Source organism: Gavia stellata, chromosome 12 (assembly GCF_030936135.1).
Source record: "Gavia stellata isolate bGavSte3 chromosome 12, bGavSte3.hap2, whole genome shotgun sequence".
In the NCBI taxonomy this organism is placed as follows: Eukaryota; Metazoa; Chordata; class Aves; order Gaviiformes; family Gaviidae; genus Gavia; species Gavia stellata.
In genome coordinates, this window is record NC_082605.1 from 1583582 (window position 1) to 1602009 (window position 18428).

At 43.2% G+C, this 18428-nt stretch overlaps 1 protein-coding gene across 1 annotated transcript in view; it reads left to right on the forward strand.

Moving 5' to 3' along the window:
• The window catches only part of PHF2 (PHD finger protein 2), an 88123-nt gene that overhangs the window by 39492 nt on the left and 30203 nt on the right, over window positions 1-18428 (forward strand). The window contains exons 2-5 of the mRNA XM_059823142.1: window positions 5772-5857; window positions 10887-11001; window positions 13954-14114; window positions 16426-16567. Of these exons, the coding sequence (XP_059679125.1) occupies window positions 5772-5857; window positions 10887-11001; window positions 13954-14114; window positions 16426-16567 (504 nt within the window). The remainder of the gene's footprint in view (window positions 1-5771; window positions 5858-10886; window positions 11002-13953; window positions 14115-16425; window positions 16568-18428) is intronic.

Sequence of the window (18428 nt, forward strand, 5' to 3'; positions counted from 1 at the left end):
TTCTGAACGATACGTTTGACCACAGATGTGGCAGGCACTGCTGTACTCAGCAGTGAGCGCTGAAGACCTCTGCCCCGTGTTGGGCTGTGCTGTTGGCCTGCTGGTAACCTGAGCAAACCCCTGCAATCCCGCTCGTGACAAATTCCTCGTCTGCAGAAAGGTACAATTGTACTGACCGTCTTGGTAGATAAAAGTGTACAACGTAGGGAGAGGTGGGCTTTTCCCCACTGCAGAAATCGGCACCTATAATTACGGGGGTGAGGTGGGAGTGAGGGTGCCCCTTCCCATCCATGGTCCATGGCCGTGTAGCAACGAGCATAGGGTGCAGCATCACCCCCGGGAGCGTGCAGGCGCCGAGCATCCCGGGGAGCCGCCGTCATTCCTGTCTGCGCTGGCTTGCAACCTTTCTTACAAACCCGGTTGTCTATTTGAACACCTTATATTTCATGTTTGTGCTGTGTTTGAAGAGTGCATCTCAGGAGCGGATAATATGTTTGGTTTGGTTTGTTTTCAGAAGTTAAGATGTTGGCTTATTTTTTCCCTCTGCTTTATTTGTGTATTACTAGATTTCGTTTTCTTTCCCATCAAATAGCCTTTTGTTTGGTTGTTGTCTTTTTTGATATTTTCCTAGACTCGTCTTCTGGTTGATAATGGAGATTACCTGGTTTTGATAGAGCAGGTACTATGTAGGTTAATTTTTCTCCTAAAATTACTTAAAATGTCATCTCACTGAAGATGACAAATCAAGGTCCTCATAAACATTCATGCTATAAAACCAGTTCCGGTTTATAGACCTTTTATTATTGTTGCCTGCATAAAAAAATTGGTGTTAACTTTGTCAGAATACTGAAATTTGAACATCATCTCTTCATTGTGAACACGGAAGCAATTTCATTTTAAAGTGGCAAAGGGCAGATTTCTAATAAAAATGTAATTTGTCGCCTCTGACTGCAAGTGCTTCTGTTTGTGCTAATTCTCATTTAAGTCCCTGTAAAATGGATGATGTATCAGCTTAAACAGCTGCAGTATCAAAGGCTTTACTTTTCATTAATAGTATTTTTTTCCTGTAACAGTTTTGCTAAAATTCAAATGCATCAGTAATAATGTTTCACTTTTATCTCATTATCAAATTAGTTTTACACTGCCTCAACCTGAGTTAAATCACTTAAATACCATTTAAAAATCAACCATTAAGTTGTTTTAAATCGTTCCAACAAGATAATTCTTGGATGCGCGATAGTTAATCTCTTATGCCGTCTTTACTGCATCTGGGCAAAAAGGTGGAACGAGGTTTCTACAGATGAGCGCGATGGTGGAGCGGTGTGCGCTGGCTGCCGCCGCGGGGCTGGTGCTCCTGCGTCCGGCATCCTTACCCACCGCTCCGGCTGCATCCCCGGTTCCCAGCTGGCACGTTAATGGCCGCAGCCTCTCACACGTTAACACTGATGGGACAGCGAGCGCGAGGCTTTGCAGGATGTCTGAGGCGAGTTTTCTTTCCTTGCTTCCTTATCCTTCACCAGGTAAAAGTTTTCTCCTTCTAATCTGCTTTGGGAACCTGATGCTTTCCCCAGGAATGTGTTTGGTCCTGCCAAACGCCTTAATTGCCACACAGTTAAAAAGCAGCAGCTGGAGAGAATTCGCAGACAGTTAGAGACATCCACCCCTAAATACTTTGTTGGAGGACACCCACTTTGCACCCGCGCACACCTCCGAGTACGAAATCGCCGGCGCCCGTGAGGTACCCTTGCTGTGCAAACAAGAGGACGTGTTTAGTGATCTCTTTCACAGGCTGCCGGGGCGTAAATGCCGCGCTACTTGATTTGTGAGTTCTTGCAGCAGAGTGGGATCTTGCTGGCATGTCAACAGACTGTTTTGGGGTGTCTGTGGGCTTTTTGAAATGGATTCTTGGGACTGTTGGTAGAAATGAAGCGAATAAATCCGCTCCGGCTGTTGTTCACAAGGCTGCTTCCAGCCCTGCCTCCTGCCGCTTGGCCCTCTGCTCCCTCCCCGTCCTTCTGCAAGCTCTGCCTTGCAAACTGCCTTGCAGTTCCTTTGCTGAACCTCTTACGTCCGTTCTTACCTCATCGGCAGATCTGAATAATCACACAAAAGTGCTAGAGAGCTTTTTCCAGTTCTTCTCTGTCGATGGTAACACATGCGGGGCTCGTATTGACGGATTAATGTGGGGCTGGCTGCGGCAGGGCCCGTGGCTGGAGGCTGCTCCCAAGCACGCCGCCTGTGATCCTGCGCGGTCTGACTCCGAACCCGTTTGTTCGTTGTAGGGGGTCAAACGCTTGGCTCGAGTCTTCTTTATGTTTGTGTTTCTCTCAGGCAAATGGGGCTGAAAAAAGAAACTGGAGGGACTGAAGCGGAGCGTTCTCATGAAAAAAAAAAAAAATTGAGGCAAAACACAAAGCACCGTTTGTGCTTGAATTTGGGGGGTTAAGGGGAAGGACAGCACTGTTGGGCTGCTAGAGATGACTTGGTTTTCTTCAGCTGGAGAAATGCTTTGATTCTCTTCTATTGTTAATTAACCACTCTGAGAAAAAATACATTTGTAAATTAGGTGGGAGACTGCTTCAGGACTCTGCGCTGACTTCTGCCAAGGCTGGCAATCTCCTTCTGGTTCTCATTCCCAGGTGGAAATGCTCCGGAGACCAACCCAAGGGTAGGTCACTGCTGCGGACCTGACAGATCCCTGCTACCAAAACCTTGCCATGTAAAACCAATACGCCCGGCAAGAAATCCTCGTTCCTCTTCTGGCATGAATGTTCTTGAGGGGTTGTCTCTGTCAGTCTGCCTTTAACTATGGAAATTCAATTTTTTATGCCTATATTCATGTGTGAGCCCACAAACTGTTCTACTGGTGGAAATACCTGGCGAGCCAAGCCCTGTTCACTGAGAAAAGGGCCACAAACTGGAACTGGTTCATCTTTTGGTTGAAGATCACCTGAGGCCTTTCAATAGGGTGATCTCTTGGACGGTTTGTACTTGCGATTTCACGTTGCTGAGGATAGCAGCTTCTGCCTACGAGAAGCTGTAAATGGCCAAACCTTATTCAAAAGCCACGTTGTAGTTGGAAAAGTTGACTGCATCTTTTAGAGGACCGTTTGAGTTTGAGGTCAGTTATTTTTACTTTCCCGTTTTGTTCTAGTTAAATATTTTCACTTGCTCTCAGAACAATAGCTCCCACCGCACTCAAGCCCTCGCCCAGTGCAGTAGCTTTTCATACCTCGTCCCGTAGCAATCCATGCAGCGCCCAAGGGTCCCATCTCCTTAGTTTAGCTAAATACAGGCTTTTGAAGCCCTTGTATAGAGCATAATCCGTACCTTTACTAAGCTTAACAAGCTTAATCCAGTGGCATAAGCAGCTGATGCAGCTTTATGGGTAGAGGAATCCTCTACATTCTCTTACGCTTGCTCTAATCTGCCAGGGTTTGTTGAAATTTTCTACTGCTTAATCCAGTATTTTACTGCCTTTACGTACTTGACTCGAGGACTGGATTGTTGCGATGATTTTTCCTGTCTGCAAACTTACTCTTCAGTTTTCCATGCTGTCTGCCCAGGGAGACCCAATAAGTTTGGTTTTTTTCAAGTAACTGTTTAATAAAAAAAAAAAATCAGCCAAATCTGCAGTTGCTTTTACACGATTCCGAAATCAGTCCTGTTTACCAGCCTGTTCACAGGCTGAACTCAGAAAAAGGAGAGTTTCTCTGGCTTTGGTTGCAAAGCTTCTCTCACCCCGTACTCTTTGGTTTGGAAGGAGCTGGGTCCCATACGCACACTGGCAGCTGCAACAAGATGAAAATATCCAAAGGTTTCTGGCAGAATCTTATTTTGACAAAACATTTACAATGGTTATAAAAAAGATTTGTTTCCGTACCTTAGCTCGTTTGGCTTTTTCCAGCTTGGTTGCAGACTCACTATGGATTTTGTTGATGCTCTTTTAGAAAAGCACGTAGCTCCGTGGTTTGTGATCATAATGCGTACAGTTACACATCACCGTGTGCCTTGGATTCAAAAGTGGTTTCAAACCCACCTTTGTAACCAGAGAGGGTCATCGTGCATTTCAACAGTTACTCCTCCTGTCCCAAGCGTGCACGTGTTTGCGTGTGTGCTCACGTACACCACGTGCATGCAGACACGTGCGCACCCCCTGCCAAAGTCATCAAAAGAGCTCTGAGCTCCATGGAGCCAGGTAGTTGGTTCACAGCAGCAGTGACTTGCAAGGCTTAAAAAAGCATAGAAGAGGTGGGCATGCATGATCATGCGTTACGCTTCCTTTATCCGTGCACCTTCCTGCCAGCAACCAGGAGTATAGGGCCTTCCTGCATCTAGCCCATCACGTTTAGTCATTGCTGGTGTATCCAACCTACGTGAATTTCTCTAGTTGTTTAACTTGTTTGTAATTTTGGACACTTTGGTATTGTCCAAAAGAACTTGAACACAGTGAGAATGGTTTGTAAGATTCTGTAAGTCGCTTCGCAGAACTGACCCACCCCGTTGCCTTGCCCGTGGGAGAGGGGCGGACCTCCTCTCCTTTGCTTTCTGTGGGTCAGAACCAGCAGCTAAAAACTCTGAATTCATCTTCCTGCACTAATCGCCATTTCGCACTGCCGGCGGGGTGCGAGGAGGCTGAACGCTACCATATGCACGGAGATGGCGTTGCCATGACCCGTGCCCAAACCCATTCTCTGGCAGAAGAGATGTATCGGTGTTTCCTGCTGACTGAAGAGCACCGAGAAGGCGTTTCAGGTAGTGAAGCAGAGAAGCTTCAGGAGTGAGTGCTCTTATAGCGGTGTGAGTTAGCCTTGTTTGTGCAGGTGGTTAAGGTGAAGCTACCTTTGTTGCCTCTCGTGGATCCTCGTGACTAGTTTGGCTCTCATGGAGCTAGTTGAAACTTTTTTTCTGTGCTGCAAATGTGCCTTGCAGCCTGGGCTACTTCAGACCGAGCAAGCAGGAGCAGAATCCTCCTTGCTTTTCCCCCGTCGGAAGGAATGGTGCCATTCTGGAGTTTGATTATTTGGCTGGCTGCTCGGCGCTTCAACTGCGCAACGACTTCTTATCTTGGGTACTTCATTCCTTTGCAGTTTAGTTTTGTTTTTCCCCAGTGCTGTGTTCTGCCATTGGATTGCATTCACGCGGCGTGCCCGCAGGCTGCGCTGTATTGTTGCATATGTTGTGCCATCCAAAATAATTTTGGTGGGTGTTCTAAGCAGCTGCCATGATACAACCCATCTTCTTGGCAGCCAGAAGTGCTGTGAGCTATGTGTCTTCTTTTCCTCCTCATCTTCGTATATTGTAATAGAGGTGGAACCTATAGAAGTCTTGCATATGGTATACCTTGCCAAGATTACTCTGGTACCTAGCAGCTGTCCATACATGCTTGGTAAAGACAATGTGTTTTGTTAATTAGGTTTATGTGGGATGGTTTTTGGAGAACTCTGTGTAGATACAAAATGGTCTCCCCGGGAAAAAAAAATTCTTTGGGACTCTTGCCACATTTTACTGGAGGTCCACAGTGAGCTGGTAGTGGGCTTCTGACACCTTTTTTAGCACCGCATCAGGAATTTAGGCTGCAAAAAATCCAGTCTGACTGTACTAGTGTAAAAAGCACCTAAGCTTTGCTTTGATAAAACCGTTAGCAGTCAGCATAGCTGCACAGTAAATGCACAGCTTATTGGGGTTTTTTTGTTTTCATTATTAATTGCGTGCTTGCATGTTTGGAGATGGACTCAAGCTAATGTAATATTTGCCTTCATATATTCCAGCTGCGTGGGTGTTGAAGAAGAAGAGGCACCAGATATCGACATCTATCATTGTCCAAATTGTGAGAAAACCCACGGAAAGTCTACTCGTAAGTATGCTTGCACAGCTGGTCTCAGATACATAGCAGGTTCTGTATGTTTAAACATAAGAAGCTTTTTTATTATTATTATTACAAAAAGACACACCTAACTATCACGTGTCATAAAGATTAGAATTCAAACCACGAGGTGAAAAAAGATGTTAGGGGGAGAAAACCATGGGTTGGATTGTGGAGCTTTGGTGGCAGCTCCCTGCCTGGCCTCAGGCAGTGTGTATGAGCTAATGCAAGGCACCTAACCCAGACAGCTTCAGTCCCCAGTCCCGGCGATGAAAATGATGCTTCCTTCCTCGCACGGAATTAAGAATTGTGAAGGCACTTAGTACTGTGGGCTAGAAAAATCCTACAGAGACAGCTAGTTCAATAAGGTGAGTTTTGGAAACTACGTGGTGGTTTTTGTCTTTGGATGAGAAGAGTAAGAAGCAGTATGTTATGCTTGGCCTGGATATAAAACTGTAGCAATTTCAGCGACAGTCAAAATTGTAGGATGCACTGAGGGTGCCAATTCTTGCAGTTCTTTCACAGGAAAAAGTTCTCCTGAGTAAAAGTGTCAGTTGATCTCAGTGGGAGTTTTGTCTGGGAAAGAACTGTAGGATGTGTTTGCTTTGGTCAGATTAATTCACAACTTCTTTCTATTATACAATGGGGAAAAAAAAAGGAAAAGAAACCAATCCCTGTGAAAGATAAAATGCTTTACTTGAAAGCCATTTATTGTAAATAAGCAGCGATGATGTGAGGTTCTCACTGCTTGCAACCTTACAGCAACACACAGGGGAAGGGCACGGTGCTCATCTCCCAGGAACCGAACAAATCATAATGTTCCTTTTTTACTGCGAAATAAGGGATGGCTGGAAACTGACTTCTGTTGTGTTAAAATTCAGTAATTTTAAAAACAAGCAATTATTTCTGCACTGCCTTAAAAGTTAAAAAAATTTCTAGGGAGAAAGGGGAGGAGTCTGAAATGTTCATTTTGGGGGCAAAAATGGGAATAATTTTTCCACTTTGATTTTTTCCAAATCAAGTGTGAACTGCAAACCTGAATGACCTGCAGCTGTTCCTGTCTCCCAGATAGTCTGCTAACAACTTTGGCCTAAGCAGAGCACCCACAAATTGGGCAAGCTGGCAAAAATCCCACTGGGAGGCTTGTTCTGAGAGACTTAACAAAATCGCTATGTCCCCACAAAATGGTTTGATTTAAAAGAGTCAGCCTTTCTAATGTTTTATTGGAAGATTTCTGACAAACGCCCTGGAAATCAGTCAAACAAATAACCACAAATCATCTTCAAGTGAACAATTTGGTATTAGACTGGGTTGTGTTGAAAAGGGGCGGTGTGACTGCAGATACTCTCGGGCTGTTACTGACCCAGGATGGCAGAAGCAGCACAGGATTTCTAGCCTCTGTGAGGTTTGTATAACATCGAGATGTGTCTGATACTTCGATTTCTCTCACTTTGCTTTGAATTATGAATGACGAAAGGCACCTACTTTTCAGCGCGAGGGGAGAAAATCAGACAGAAGCAGCAGAAGTCTATAATCGGGAATTAAATATCAATTCTATAAAAAATGCCGTGCATAATCTTAGAATTCAAGAAATGGCAGTTTCGATAAAAAGGTTACAAGTTTAATATACCAGTTAAGACAAGGTGAGTTGAATCAACAACAGTCTTCTGATGCTTTAAGATGGTTTTTGGCTATCCAATTCTTTTTATCCAAATAAAAATCTGACTTGGAAGTACGTTCCTCAGTCTGCATCGTGCATCACGGCAGAAAGTGCTTCTGGAGCGCTGTCGCTAGTTCTAGTCTTATCAATGTGTGAGGTTATCAGTGTGGTAGGAATACAGAACATTATATAACTCTGCAGTACAGCAATACGACTTTGTTTTCTCCCTTCAGATGCATTGCAGAAAGTTTAATGACGTACGAGACCAATCGTCAAAGTAGTCGGGTGTAAAAATTTCGGGAACGTTTAAACATTAGTTATTGATAACCTTACCTTGAGTTTTGGTGAAGTGCAAGATCACAGGTTCTCAAGCGGCATAGCCGTTTTCACCGTTAACTCGTAGAATCGTGGATCCTGTTGAAAAATGAGGCTGTTATCCTGTAGCCCCTCCTTGCGGAGTGCAACAGGCCAGGGAAGTTAAAAGACTCATTAAAAGAAGGCAGGAACGGCTTGGCTTGATGCATTCATTCTGTCAGGCATTTGTATGCAGGGCGTCCTGCTACACGGCGCTCGGGCTCTGCTGGGACTTCTGTGAGATGATGACTTTCATTGGTTTATTAACTGTTACAATATATGTTTAAACTAGTTATCTAGCACTATCGGTTTTGTAATAAACGAGCAAGAGTTGTTGCAGAGCCAGCAGTTCACTGGTAGGATTTAATTACTGCAAGACTAGCGAAGGGAAACACAGACACCGATTGTCTGTTATGCAACTCGTCTGGATTTAAAAATATATGTGTATTTCTGGAGCACGCATTCCGCAAGATATGTTTTCCAGATGTCAAATTTAAAAGTCATTTTCCTCTTCTTACATTTTTCCACTTTACCAATGTGGCTTAGTGGCTACTATTTCAGAAGATTGCTTCCTGTCATATGACATTTTAAGCCATTTTGGTTTAATGAAATTTGTAGGGACTCCTCTTCGGGAAAAATTATACACATTCATACAAAATTTTCTGACATCATTTAAATAAAATGTAAGTGCTTTGTTTAGGCAGACTTGACTCATTTTCATAACACGATCTGAAATGTTCGCTTTGATCGCTGTCTCATTTGCAGCAGTGAAAGTCAGGAGAAATTCTTTGGAATCGGTGAAGTTACATAGACGCAAGCAAACCAAAGTCAGCTGAAACTGGTTTTAAGTAGTTACAACCTTTAATATAAATCAATAGAGAACTAACAGGGTGCTTCTAGGTATCCCTTCTTCATAAATACATTTGAAATAATGTTAAGTATACCTTTGAAGTCTAGAATTATTCATTTTGAGGTACGGTTTTCATAAAAATATATTCCCTTTTTCCTCTGGAGGGTTTTCTGTAGAAGGAGCGTGATATATTTTCCAAAGGTCAAATTTGGATCAGAAAGTTCGGCAGAAAAGAAATACGTAATTATTTAAGAAAAAGTGGCCTTTCTGGCCGAAGCTTGTATTTGTTGGACGTGTTAATGGGCCTTTAGTCCTTACTGTGGTGTTCATGGTAAAGATGAAACATGAAGAGAATGGCTGAAAATGGGCCAAACGTCGTTTGTTTGATGTAGTATAATGGACTACAGCAGCCGGCTTGCTGCCGTCCAGGAGATAGCAGCTCCTGGGGAGCGTTCTGGTGGCGGAGGCATCTTTGTCGCCGCTGCGTGAGAGGTGCCGGGGGGAATAGCTCCCCGGTGCTTTCTGAAGAGTTGCAGTGAATTTCTTCATTCACCACTGATTTGCCGCTTTTATTTCTCGACGCTCCATGTTATCTGAAGTGTAGTAAAAGAACACGCTAATATGACAAGCTCTTTAATTTTCGCTGTGCCGAGTGACACCTGTTTCACTGGGACTTGCGCTCAGAGTCCCGGTGTTGGTTCGGATCTGCTGAGAGGGGGAGGAGGCAGCCGTTGGAAAGGGAAGGAGAGGAGGAAGGTTTGGCATTCATGTAGGGCTTGTTTCCTTTGTTACCAGGAGCACTGAATTAATATACTAAGCCTGAGAGTCATTAAGATAAAGAACTAGCAGCTTTAATGAATATATCCAGCTAGGCTGGAGAGCTGCTTGGAACTAATAAAACCAACATGCTTTGTGCAAAACCTGGGCTGGATTTGTTGGGAGATGTCTTTACTTGAGTTATTCCAGGATTGTGGTGGGGAAAACAAAGTTAGCTTTTTCCGAACCTCATGTCTTATAGCTGTGGCCTCCAGATTCCTTTCTTAATGAAAAAGTATGTGGATCTGTGTGTGCGTGCACGTGCAAAGAGCGAGGAAAGAGTGCCGTCCATGCGTGGTTCATGAGGAGCCTGGTTCCTCCCCTAGCTGTTCTAAACAGTAAGAAAAGCATAAGAGATCTTGATTTGGGGGTAAAATACTGAGTTTCATGCTATAAAACAAGGGGGAAAAATAAAAGTAAGTTGTGACATATGAAAATTCTACTAACAGAGGCTTGAAATGATACAAATACGCACTTGGGACAAAAACCAATTTACTACCAAAATGAGCATGTCTGGACAGACTGTGGAAGTAGGAACAGCTGAGGGAGATAGTGCTGACTAAGAGAAAAAGCTGGACCAGTTTTTCTTGCTCTGCGTTATCTGGCTGTCAAAGAGGCAAGGCAGAGCTACGCTGACATTTGACTTACTTATTTGTGCTTATTCCAGCTGACCCTTTTTTCCGTGATGGGAGCACAGTCGAGGGGCCTTCAGGCTGCTGTCATCGACTTAAGGCCTAAGCCTGGCTTGCCTTTCAAAACCTAGGAATAAGAGGAGTTCTAAAAATTGCATTTGTGGTGCCTTTGCATCTTTTTTTTTCTCTTTTTTATTTTCTTTTTCCTTTTATGTACATGCTGTGTGCAGGGCGTAATTCAAAGCCCGTCAAAATTGATGTCAAATCTGCCACTGCTGGACAGACCTTTAGACTAAGGTAATTCATGACAAATATGTTCATAAAGATCTATACTGCATATCGAGAAGGCAGAAAAGTGGCTTTCTAAGAGTTTTATGATAAGGATTAAGTGTGTAGTCTGGCGAGTACAAAATGTCCAGAGCCTGTGTTTGCATAAAGCCTGCGGTAGCTGTGCAGCTCAGTAATTATCCGTCTGGTTGCCCTTATGTTACAAAACGAACGCTGTTCAGTATGTAATAGATCTTCAGGCTACAGTATAATTGTCTAATGGTGAATTGAGAGCAATATTAAAATTTGCGGTGCAGCATAGTGGGGGTTCCCTCTTCTCTGCTCGCGTAAGATATTAAATGAAGATTTGTCCTACCTTCAAGTGTCTTAATAATTATCTTCTACTTAACATACGCTACTGTCCAATTAATTCTTTTTCAGTGAAAAAGAAAAGAAATTGGCATAAACACGATACTGGACAGACGACAGAGGTCAAACCTGTACAGAACGGGAGCCAAGTCTTTATAAAAGAACTTCGAAGTCGTACTTTTCCAAGGTAGGTTGTTCAGCTGCACGCGTGGACAGGGCTGTTGAGGTAAAGCATATATAGCCAGTTTCCTATGAAGCTGATGATGATCCTTGCTGAAAGCATTACGTAGTACAGAACAATGAAGTTTCAATGAGCGCTGTTTTCTTGCAGATGTCCCAGGCTTTTCCCTTTTTTATATTTGTGCAGCCATATTCAAATCTGCTCTTGACTGAGCCCAGTTCCTGCGGACATCCGTAGAAGCTAGTATTTGTGAAGACAAGAACAAGAGCGTGTTTGGCCCCTACAACATTCGCTTGCATAAGAAACTAACCAATTTATTGCATAGAATTATCCAGTTCTCAAAAATACTAATGGTTTTGCTGAAGTCTGTCTCCATCTTGAAAAGAAGAACAATGACGTCCTCAGTTGCTACAGTGACAAAGGCTCTCTTATTTGGGGTAATGAATAGTCCTAATTGTTGGGTGACATGTTCCACACTTTATTAGGCTGCTTCACAGCCATTTGTAAGAGTGATGATTTTCTTCTGGTTCTTTAATGTAGGCCCTAGCCAAATAAATCCTTAATTATTAATGACTAATTATTTTAGAAGAATCCTTGGAGACAGTTAAAATGTACTTGATAAACACAAAACTTCTTTTTTTACGGAGAATTTAATGTCACATTTCATTTCAGATACTGGTCTTAGGCCGGTTAAGGAAAAGGCTGAAAATACCTGTGTAAAATGTTTGCAGCGCTTACAGATGTGTTTCACTGAACTCAGGGTCCGGTATTTTCACTTGCTTGGCTATTTTTATTTGGGCCTGCTACATTTTTGTCTTAGCTTTTTTTTTTTTTTTTGGTTATATAAAGAGCAATTTGACAGGTTGCAAAGGTAATTTCTTAAAAAAGGTTTAAAGCCTAGGCAGAAAGATTTCGGTAACCTTGGATGACCTCTGAGATTGCACTCACATAGATTGCACTCGCATGCACCGTATCTCTGAGTCACTCACAAATTGTAAAAAAAACACGGGCCCCCATTTTTTTTGCTGGTTTCTCACATAAATGTCCGCATAAGAAAATCCCGCTGCCAAATTAAAGTTTCTGAGAAAGAAGAGTCTGTAGCCAAAAGGAGTGCCTGTAAGATTCGGACCTCTGACATCTACGCTTGCGCCATAAGTAAAACAAAGTCTTGTTGGGAAATTTTCTCTTCTGAAGAAAAAGAATGAAATCTGCAGATGTTCACAGAACAAAACCCAACACTTGTCAGTCAGAACGTGGTGAAGGGAAAAAGGGGTCTCAGTTCAGAGGCAGAAACATCATTGCTGAGTCACAGCACACGACAGTAAATTATAACCCATGGTTAGTCCCTTGGTGAGGCTCGGATCAAAAGGAACAGCAAAGAGAGCAAAAAGGCAAAAAATATAATTCATGTCATTCCTCTCCTGAGTGTTTAATACCAAAATAGCATTAGAGTAGTAATAGTAGTAGTAATAGTAATTAAATTGATGGTTCACGTAGCTCAGCATAGGTGCTAGACTCTCCATTTTGGCATGGTCATTACTAGATGCTCTGGTACTGATCTGTCTTTACGACTACGTGTACGTTTCTGTGGCACATACAGAAGCAAATCGGACTTGAACAAGTACGCGAGATATATATGGGCACTGTAAAGTGCAGAGGTTTAGTGGTAAATCATGGTTTGCTTCTAGCTCCTCAAAATCTCCAGCCTCCTTCTTTGCACGTTGCTGGCGTACGGTACCAATGCTCACATAAATGAGGAACGCTCCTTTTAATTAATTATTCATTAAATTTCCCTCCTGATCAGCTGTTGCCGATTCACTGTGGCTGGGGTGATCCAGAAATAAACGGGGTTTCGGCAGCTTAGCCCTGTTTGCCTCCGGCCATTGTTCTCTGGGGTTCAAACCCCACCAGGGTGGCCTGAGCAGGCCCACGGCGAGGGGTTCCCCCTGCCCGGTGGGGTCGAAGGAGGAGCCCCCACAGCAAAGGGTGTGGGGGATCCCCCCCACAGCTAAAGGGTGTCAGGGGCTCTGCCGCAGGTTGGGCTTCATGGGGCAGCGAAGGCGGTGAGGCCCGAGCGTGCCGGCCGCCATGGCAGCGCTTGCAGCTTCGTCTCCTTTCCCGCCGGTTTTTGGTGCAGTGTGAAGACGTGAGCTGTAGTTCAGAACTGCTGCAGGAGAGGGCAGTCATGTATTAGCCTTACCCGCTTTTTTGGGGGGTAGTGCTTTTTTGGGGTGAACACTCAAGGTTTCGGTGTTGCCCCCACCAGCCGCCGTGGCCCCGGCCTGCCGGATGATTTTCGGAGCCTGGCTGACAAACTACACACGGCAGCAGGGTAGTTTTGGGACTGAAGGTCTTTCATATACAGTCACTTTTCACTCAGAATTCAAAGTGTTTTACTCTTGGAAAGATCTAGAAATTGGACTCGAATTTCCCTTGAGAGGTGTCGGTGCCAGTAGCTGGTCGTCTGATGAAGCTGCTCTTTCCATAGTCCCTTTGACGCCCTCCCGGCAACTTGAAAATGATTTGCAGAACATTTCCCGAGCAATTTATTTGACTACTTAAAAACGATTTGCAAAGTATTTCCTGGACAATTTATTTGAGATTATGTAACACTTTTAATCTTGCCTTCTTTAGCGTGGAACATTTAAAACGAATTTCTTTAACATTGATCACCGGTAACTCGACAGATCCCTATAGTTGAGGAAAACGGTCCTTCTCCGTAAGCTGTTATTTTAGGAGTTTCCAGTAGTTGGTGCATGAGGCTTGAGCAAATCGATTCTGGACGATTTTAGCGTGCCCTGCGTGCTTTGCAATAAATGGCTTTTTGGCTTGTGTCTTGTACACCTAATTTGCATATAATTGCTTATTCATAACCTTTCCCTTTCAGTAGTGAAATGCAGAAGATACCAAACTCTGCATGGAAGCACCTCACCATTGAATCTGTGTTTACTTTTTCAGTGCTGAAGATATAGTCGTGAAAGTGCCAGGCAGCCAACTAACAACAGAGTATTTGGAAGAAAATGGTTTTGCAGAGCCCATCCTTGTCCCAAAGAAGGACGGCCTGGGTTTGTCCGTACCCGCACCCACCTTCTACGTCAGCGATGTTGAAAACTACGTCGGTGGGTATCTAGCAAGCAGGTGGCATTGTACTGTTTGAAGCTCAGCTGCCTTTTAAAAAAATACGTATTATTTGTATAAAAAATTGTAAAATATATTGTAAAATATTGTCTTTGTCTTGAGCTATGCTGACTTCAATATTTGTTATGTAGGGGTAGCTTGTAATTAGCAATTAATTCACTCTTGTTTCTTGTACCAACTTGTGTGTCTTACGGTGAGCCTGAGCCAGACTGTATTGAAATCCATAGCACCGCATTAAAAGAAGCAGTCGTAGTATCAAGAAATGGTTTCTTCAGGCCAGGTCTTAACTGATTACTGCCATCTCGCTTTGTATTATTGAAGGAATTACTAGACCGAGACTCCCACGCTGCAAAGGCAGTCCGTTTTTTAACACTGGTGTCAGTGAGAGCTATTCTTATTGTTGCTGGTCGTTTGAATTCATTTTGGCATCCTCCTGTCCCTAATCTGAGCAGGGTATTGTACTGCATCTTCTCACAAGTCATCGTGTCATCCCACCTTGGAAGACATACCTTGGCCAGGAGCCATGGAAGTGCTCTGAAGTCACTTGTCTTGTCTCCGCATCCTTCTTCCTTTAGCACTTGTGATCTTATCTCTTGTCCTCTCTCATTCCGTCTGTCTCTCCTCTCTGTCACTTTGCCCGATTCTCTCTCCTTCCAGTCTTCTGGCAAGGCATCATCCTTTTGGAGCCATGACTCCCGCTCCAACGTATCTGCGTTTCGTGGTCCCTTTATCTCTTTATATAGTCTGCTAACCACCCCTTCCTCCTGCACTCTCCTCACCGGGCCATTGACCTGTTCCCCAGACTGAAGGGTGCTATCACCAGCCACTGGTGTTCTTGACTCTATCTGTTGCTTTTGCGGTGATCGTGTGCAGTGAGATAACTATGAATAAAGGAGAATTCAAGACCCCTGATTTCATTGTTATCTCTGTCCCGTTGCTTCTACAGGAAACGTATTTTCCTTGTCCATCTGCTACACTTAGCAGATTTTCTTGTATGACCTAGGTGCTCCTTACGCATCTGCTGGCTTTCTCTCAGCCTCTAGCTGAAATAATCCACCCTCCCAACAGAACTGTTAGTGAAAAGCTGGAGAGGAGGAACACGGGTTGTTTAATCTGGAGCTGGCACCAGATTTGAAAGTGAACGGAACAAATACGCCCTGGTCTAACCTCCACGGGGTTAGTTCGCTTGAACGGGATTTCCCAGGCAGGGATTTATCTCGCCGTTTTGTAGTTTATTACATTGGACCTAGAACGTCTTTTAGAAACAATCTAAAGTAAGTAGCAGAAGACAAACCACCACAACCGAGACTGCCAAATACATCATTACTGTTCTGGCATTTCATGAAAAAACAAATTGATTTTTTTTTCCTCTCCTAACGTGAAAAAGGCTACGAAGGAAATGCTGGGAGAGGGAAAATACAGCCAATTAAAATTGAAGGGAAGAAAGACTGGAGAGATGCTTTTCTTGCAGAAAAGATAAGAGAGTGCACTCAGAAATGGGCATTCTTCACAAAGCTCTGACTTTCTCCATGTGTTCTCTGGTGTGCCCAGTGTAAAATTCCGTTAATTGACTAATACTGTTAGGATTAGCACTGGAGATTTGTATCCAACAAGGGCTGTCAGAGGAAGCGTATAAGTACTAGCAGCTTATTCTCTGTACTCTAATACAGAGGGGATGGATTTTTGATAGGTGTAATTTTGGGTAAAATAACAAAAAGTCAATTTTTTTTGTGGTGCACCTGAAATACCATGTTAAAAAATGGGTATTTTCCTGCAAAACTCCCCCTTAATTATAGATTTCCTAAGGAAAAATTTAAAATAGAGCATAAGAGAACTTACAATTTTGGAAAATCCATTTGACAAGATAACCTGTACAGTATTACGCTCTGTCTACAATCACGAGACCTTTACAGTGTGGTGGGTAGGGCTTACTCTGTGGATATACAGGTGTTTGCATATCATTTTCACCAAACAAATAAAATCCATAATGAAATTAATAGCTTCAAAATAACATTAGTCCTTTAAAGATAAAAACTACAGAAATAATTACGTCAGGGGCATGAATATAAAAGTGCCATTTTGTGCATATACATTTTATGTAGATACACGTCTTTTTTATATATATGTGTACATGTGTGTACGTACATAAAGAACAGGCAAGATACAAAGACGAAGAAGATCAGAAAATCAAAAGACTGAGATGTTTCTCGAAATGTTAACTCACCCCCAGGCATACAAAATGGGGCGAGTCAGGCTGCCCTTCAATCTTTTTTTCAATGAATTAATTTTTAGGGCCAGAGAGAAGTGTTGATGTCACTGATGTCACCAAGCAGAAAGACTGCAAGATGAAGCTGAAGGAATTTGTGGATTACTACTACAGTACAAACAGGAAAAGGGTCCTCAACGTGACCAACCTGGAGTTCTCGGACACGAGGTAGGAGTCCAGCCTGCTGCGCCGCGCAGTGTGCGGGGTACGTGGCGGGGTTCGGCTGGGGGAGTTTGAACAGCCTCTGCCTTCTCCCCTGGTTCCCTCTTTAGGAAGTACTGCTTTAACCTTGGGGTAGCGGCTTCTTGGCGCTCTGTTTCTCCGCTGCATCGTCCGTACGCAGCCACTTCAGGCAAAGCACGGAAATGAAAGTGCTGTTTGCTGTATGAGGAGAATGGTACATAGCGGACTAAATGCGCCAGCATTTGTCACGGTGATTCATGCCTGCGTATCATCAGCATTCATGTGCCATCAGGATGCACGTATTGGAACAGAACATTTTGGCACCTTTCAGTTTTATTTTAACTCTAGTAGTATAGGTATAGTTAATTCATTGCAACTAGATACTAGCGATTTATAACTAGAACATAACTTGATGCGCCAGGAGCAGATTCTCTGCCCTGTCCTGGTAGTGAATGATAACGTAGTGTGTTCCTAGTAGGATCTTAGGTACTTCAATACAAATACTGGTAAGACCAAATACTTACTTGGTAAGACCAGATACAAATACTGGTAAGACCAAAGAAAGGAGGACAGAGATGACCACAGAGGTATGATAAAACTATATGTGGGTTTGTGGGAGAACATGGACATAAGGGGTCTTACTTTTTAACACTCCGTGTTATTTTTCTGGTGCGATGGGAATCCTGATGGATGTAAGGCAACGACAGCCCTCCTTCCAGCTTAAGGTGATCTTAAAACATGGTGATCTCCTCGGAGCATTCTTTTTTAAAAGGTGTTGTACAGCAGTGAGCATCCCACTTGTATAGCGCTGGTTTGAGAGCATCATATATTGCTTACTGAAATGTTCCATTCAAAGTAGCGAAGAGTAAGTGAATAGATGAGGTGTGGCTCTAGGTATAGCGTAACATGTCACCAAATGTCCTTGAATGAGAGTAAATTTGAAATTATTATGGTTTTGTGATCCTAGACGATGCGTTACAGTTTTAGTTTCGGTGCTTTTGGGGGTTAACCTGTAATCTGTATGACAGCAGTTCAGAATTAGAGTGATGCTGACTTCTCGGCGGAAAGTTGAGGGGTGTGACAGTAGAGATTAGCTCTGAATTTGAGGCTGAGGTGCTTTAGTGATGCGGTGAGCCAGAGGTAATGGTGCTGGCTGTGTGAATATCACCAATCCTCAATGACAGGAAGCCTACTATTCTCCTCGTGTTTTATATATAGGATAATTAGCTGATGTAAATGCCGAAGAGTTCAAGTTATTGCTTTGTGCTTTATATAGCTGTATTCATCACCTGAGCTGTGCTTTTATTCCAGAAGTAGGCAGATGCATCTATAATGTATTGAACTTCATGCAACTGTGCAAATCATTTTTACAGTTCTTGTAGTCCTTCTGGGTAGCTAGTACTTCTAGAAGGGAAGCGTCAGAGAAGGCAAAGATTTATACAAACGCTACACAGAAGGTGATGCGTGTCAACAGAAAAATAAAGAACGGTTGTCTGGGGGAGCGTTCCATTTTAGCAAGAAGACTTAAAGTAGCCTTAAAAAAGGCGGCTGATGAATAATTACAAGCTCAATTTTTTTAAAGCCATTACCTTTAGCCCTGTAGTTAGTGTTTTAGTAGTGCACACCCATTTCTGCAGAAAGCATCTCTAGTAATTACAGGCTTCAAAGATTACCAGTATCTTCAGCTGAGATTTTCTTAGCTTTCTGCCATTATCCCAGAATAACGGGAGGTCTTTTGTTCTGAAGGACTGCTGGAGCTGTCACTCATATGCTGCTAATTTAGACATTAACTAGCAAATATTTTATTTCTTAACATAGACAGTGACACTTTAATTGAATGCACTGC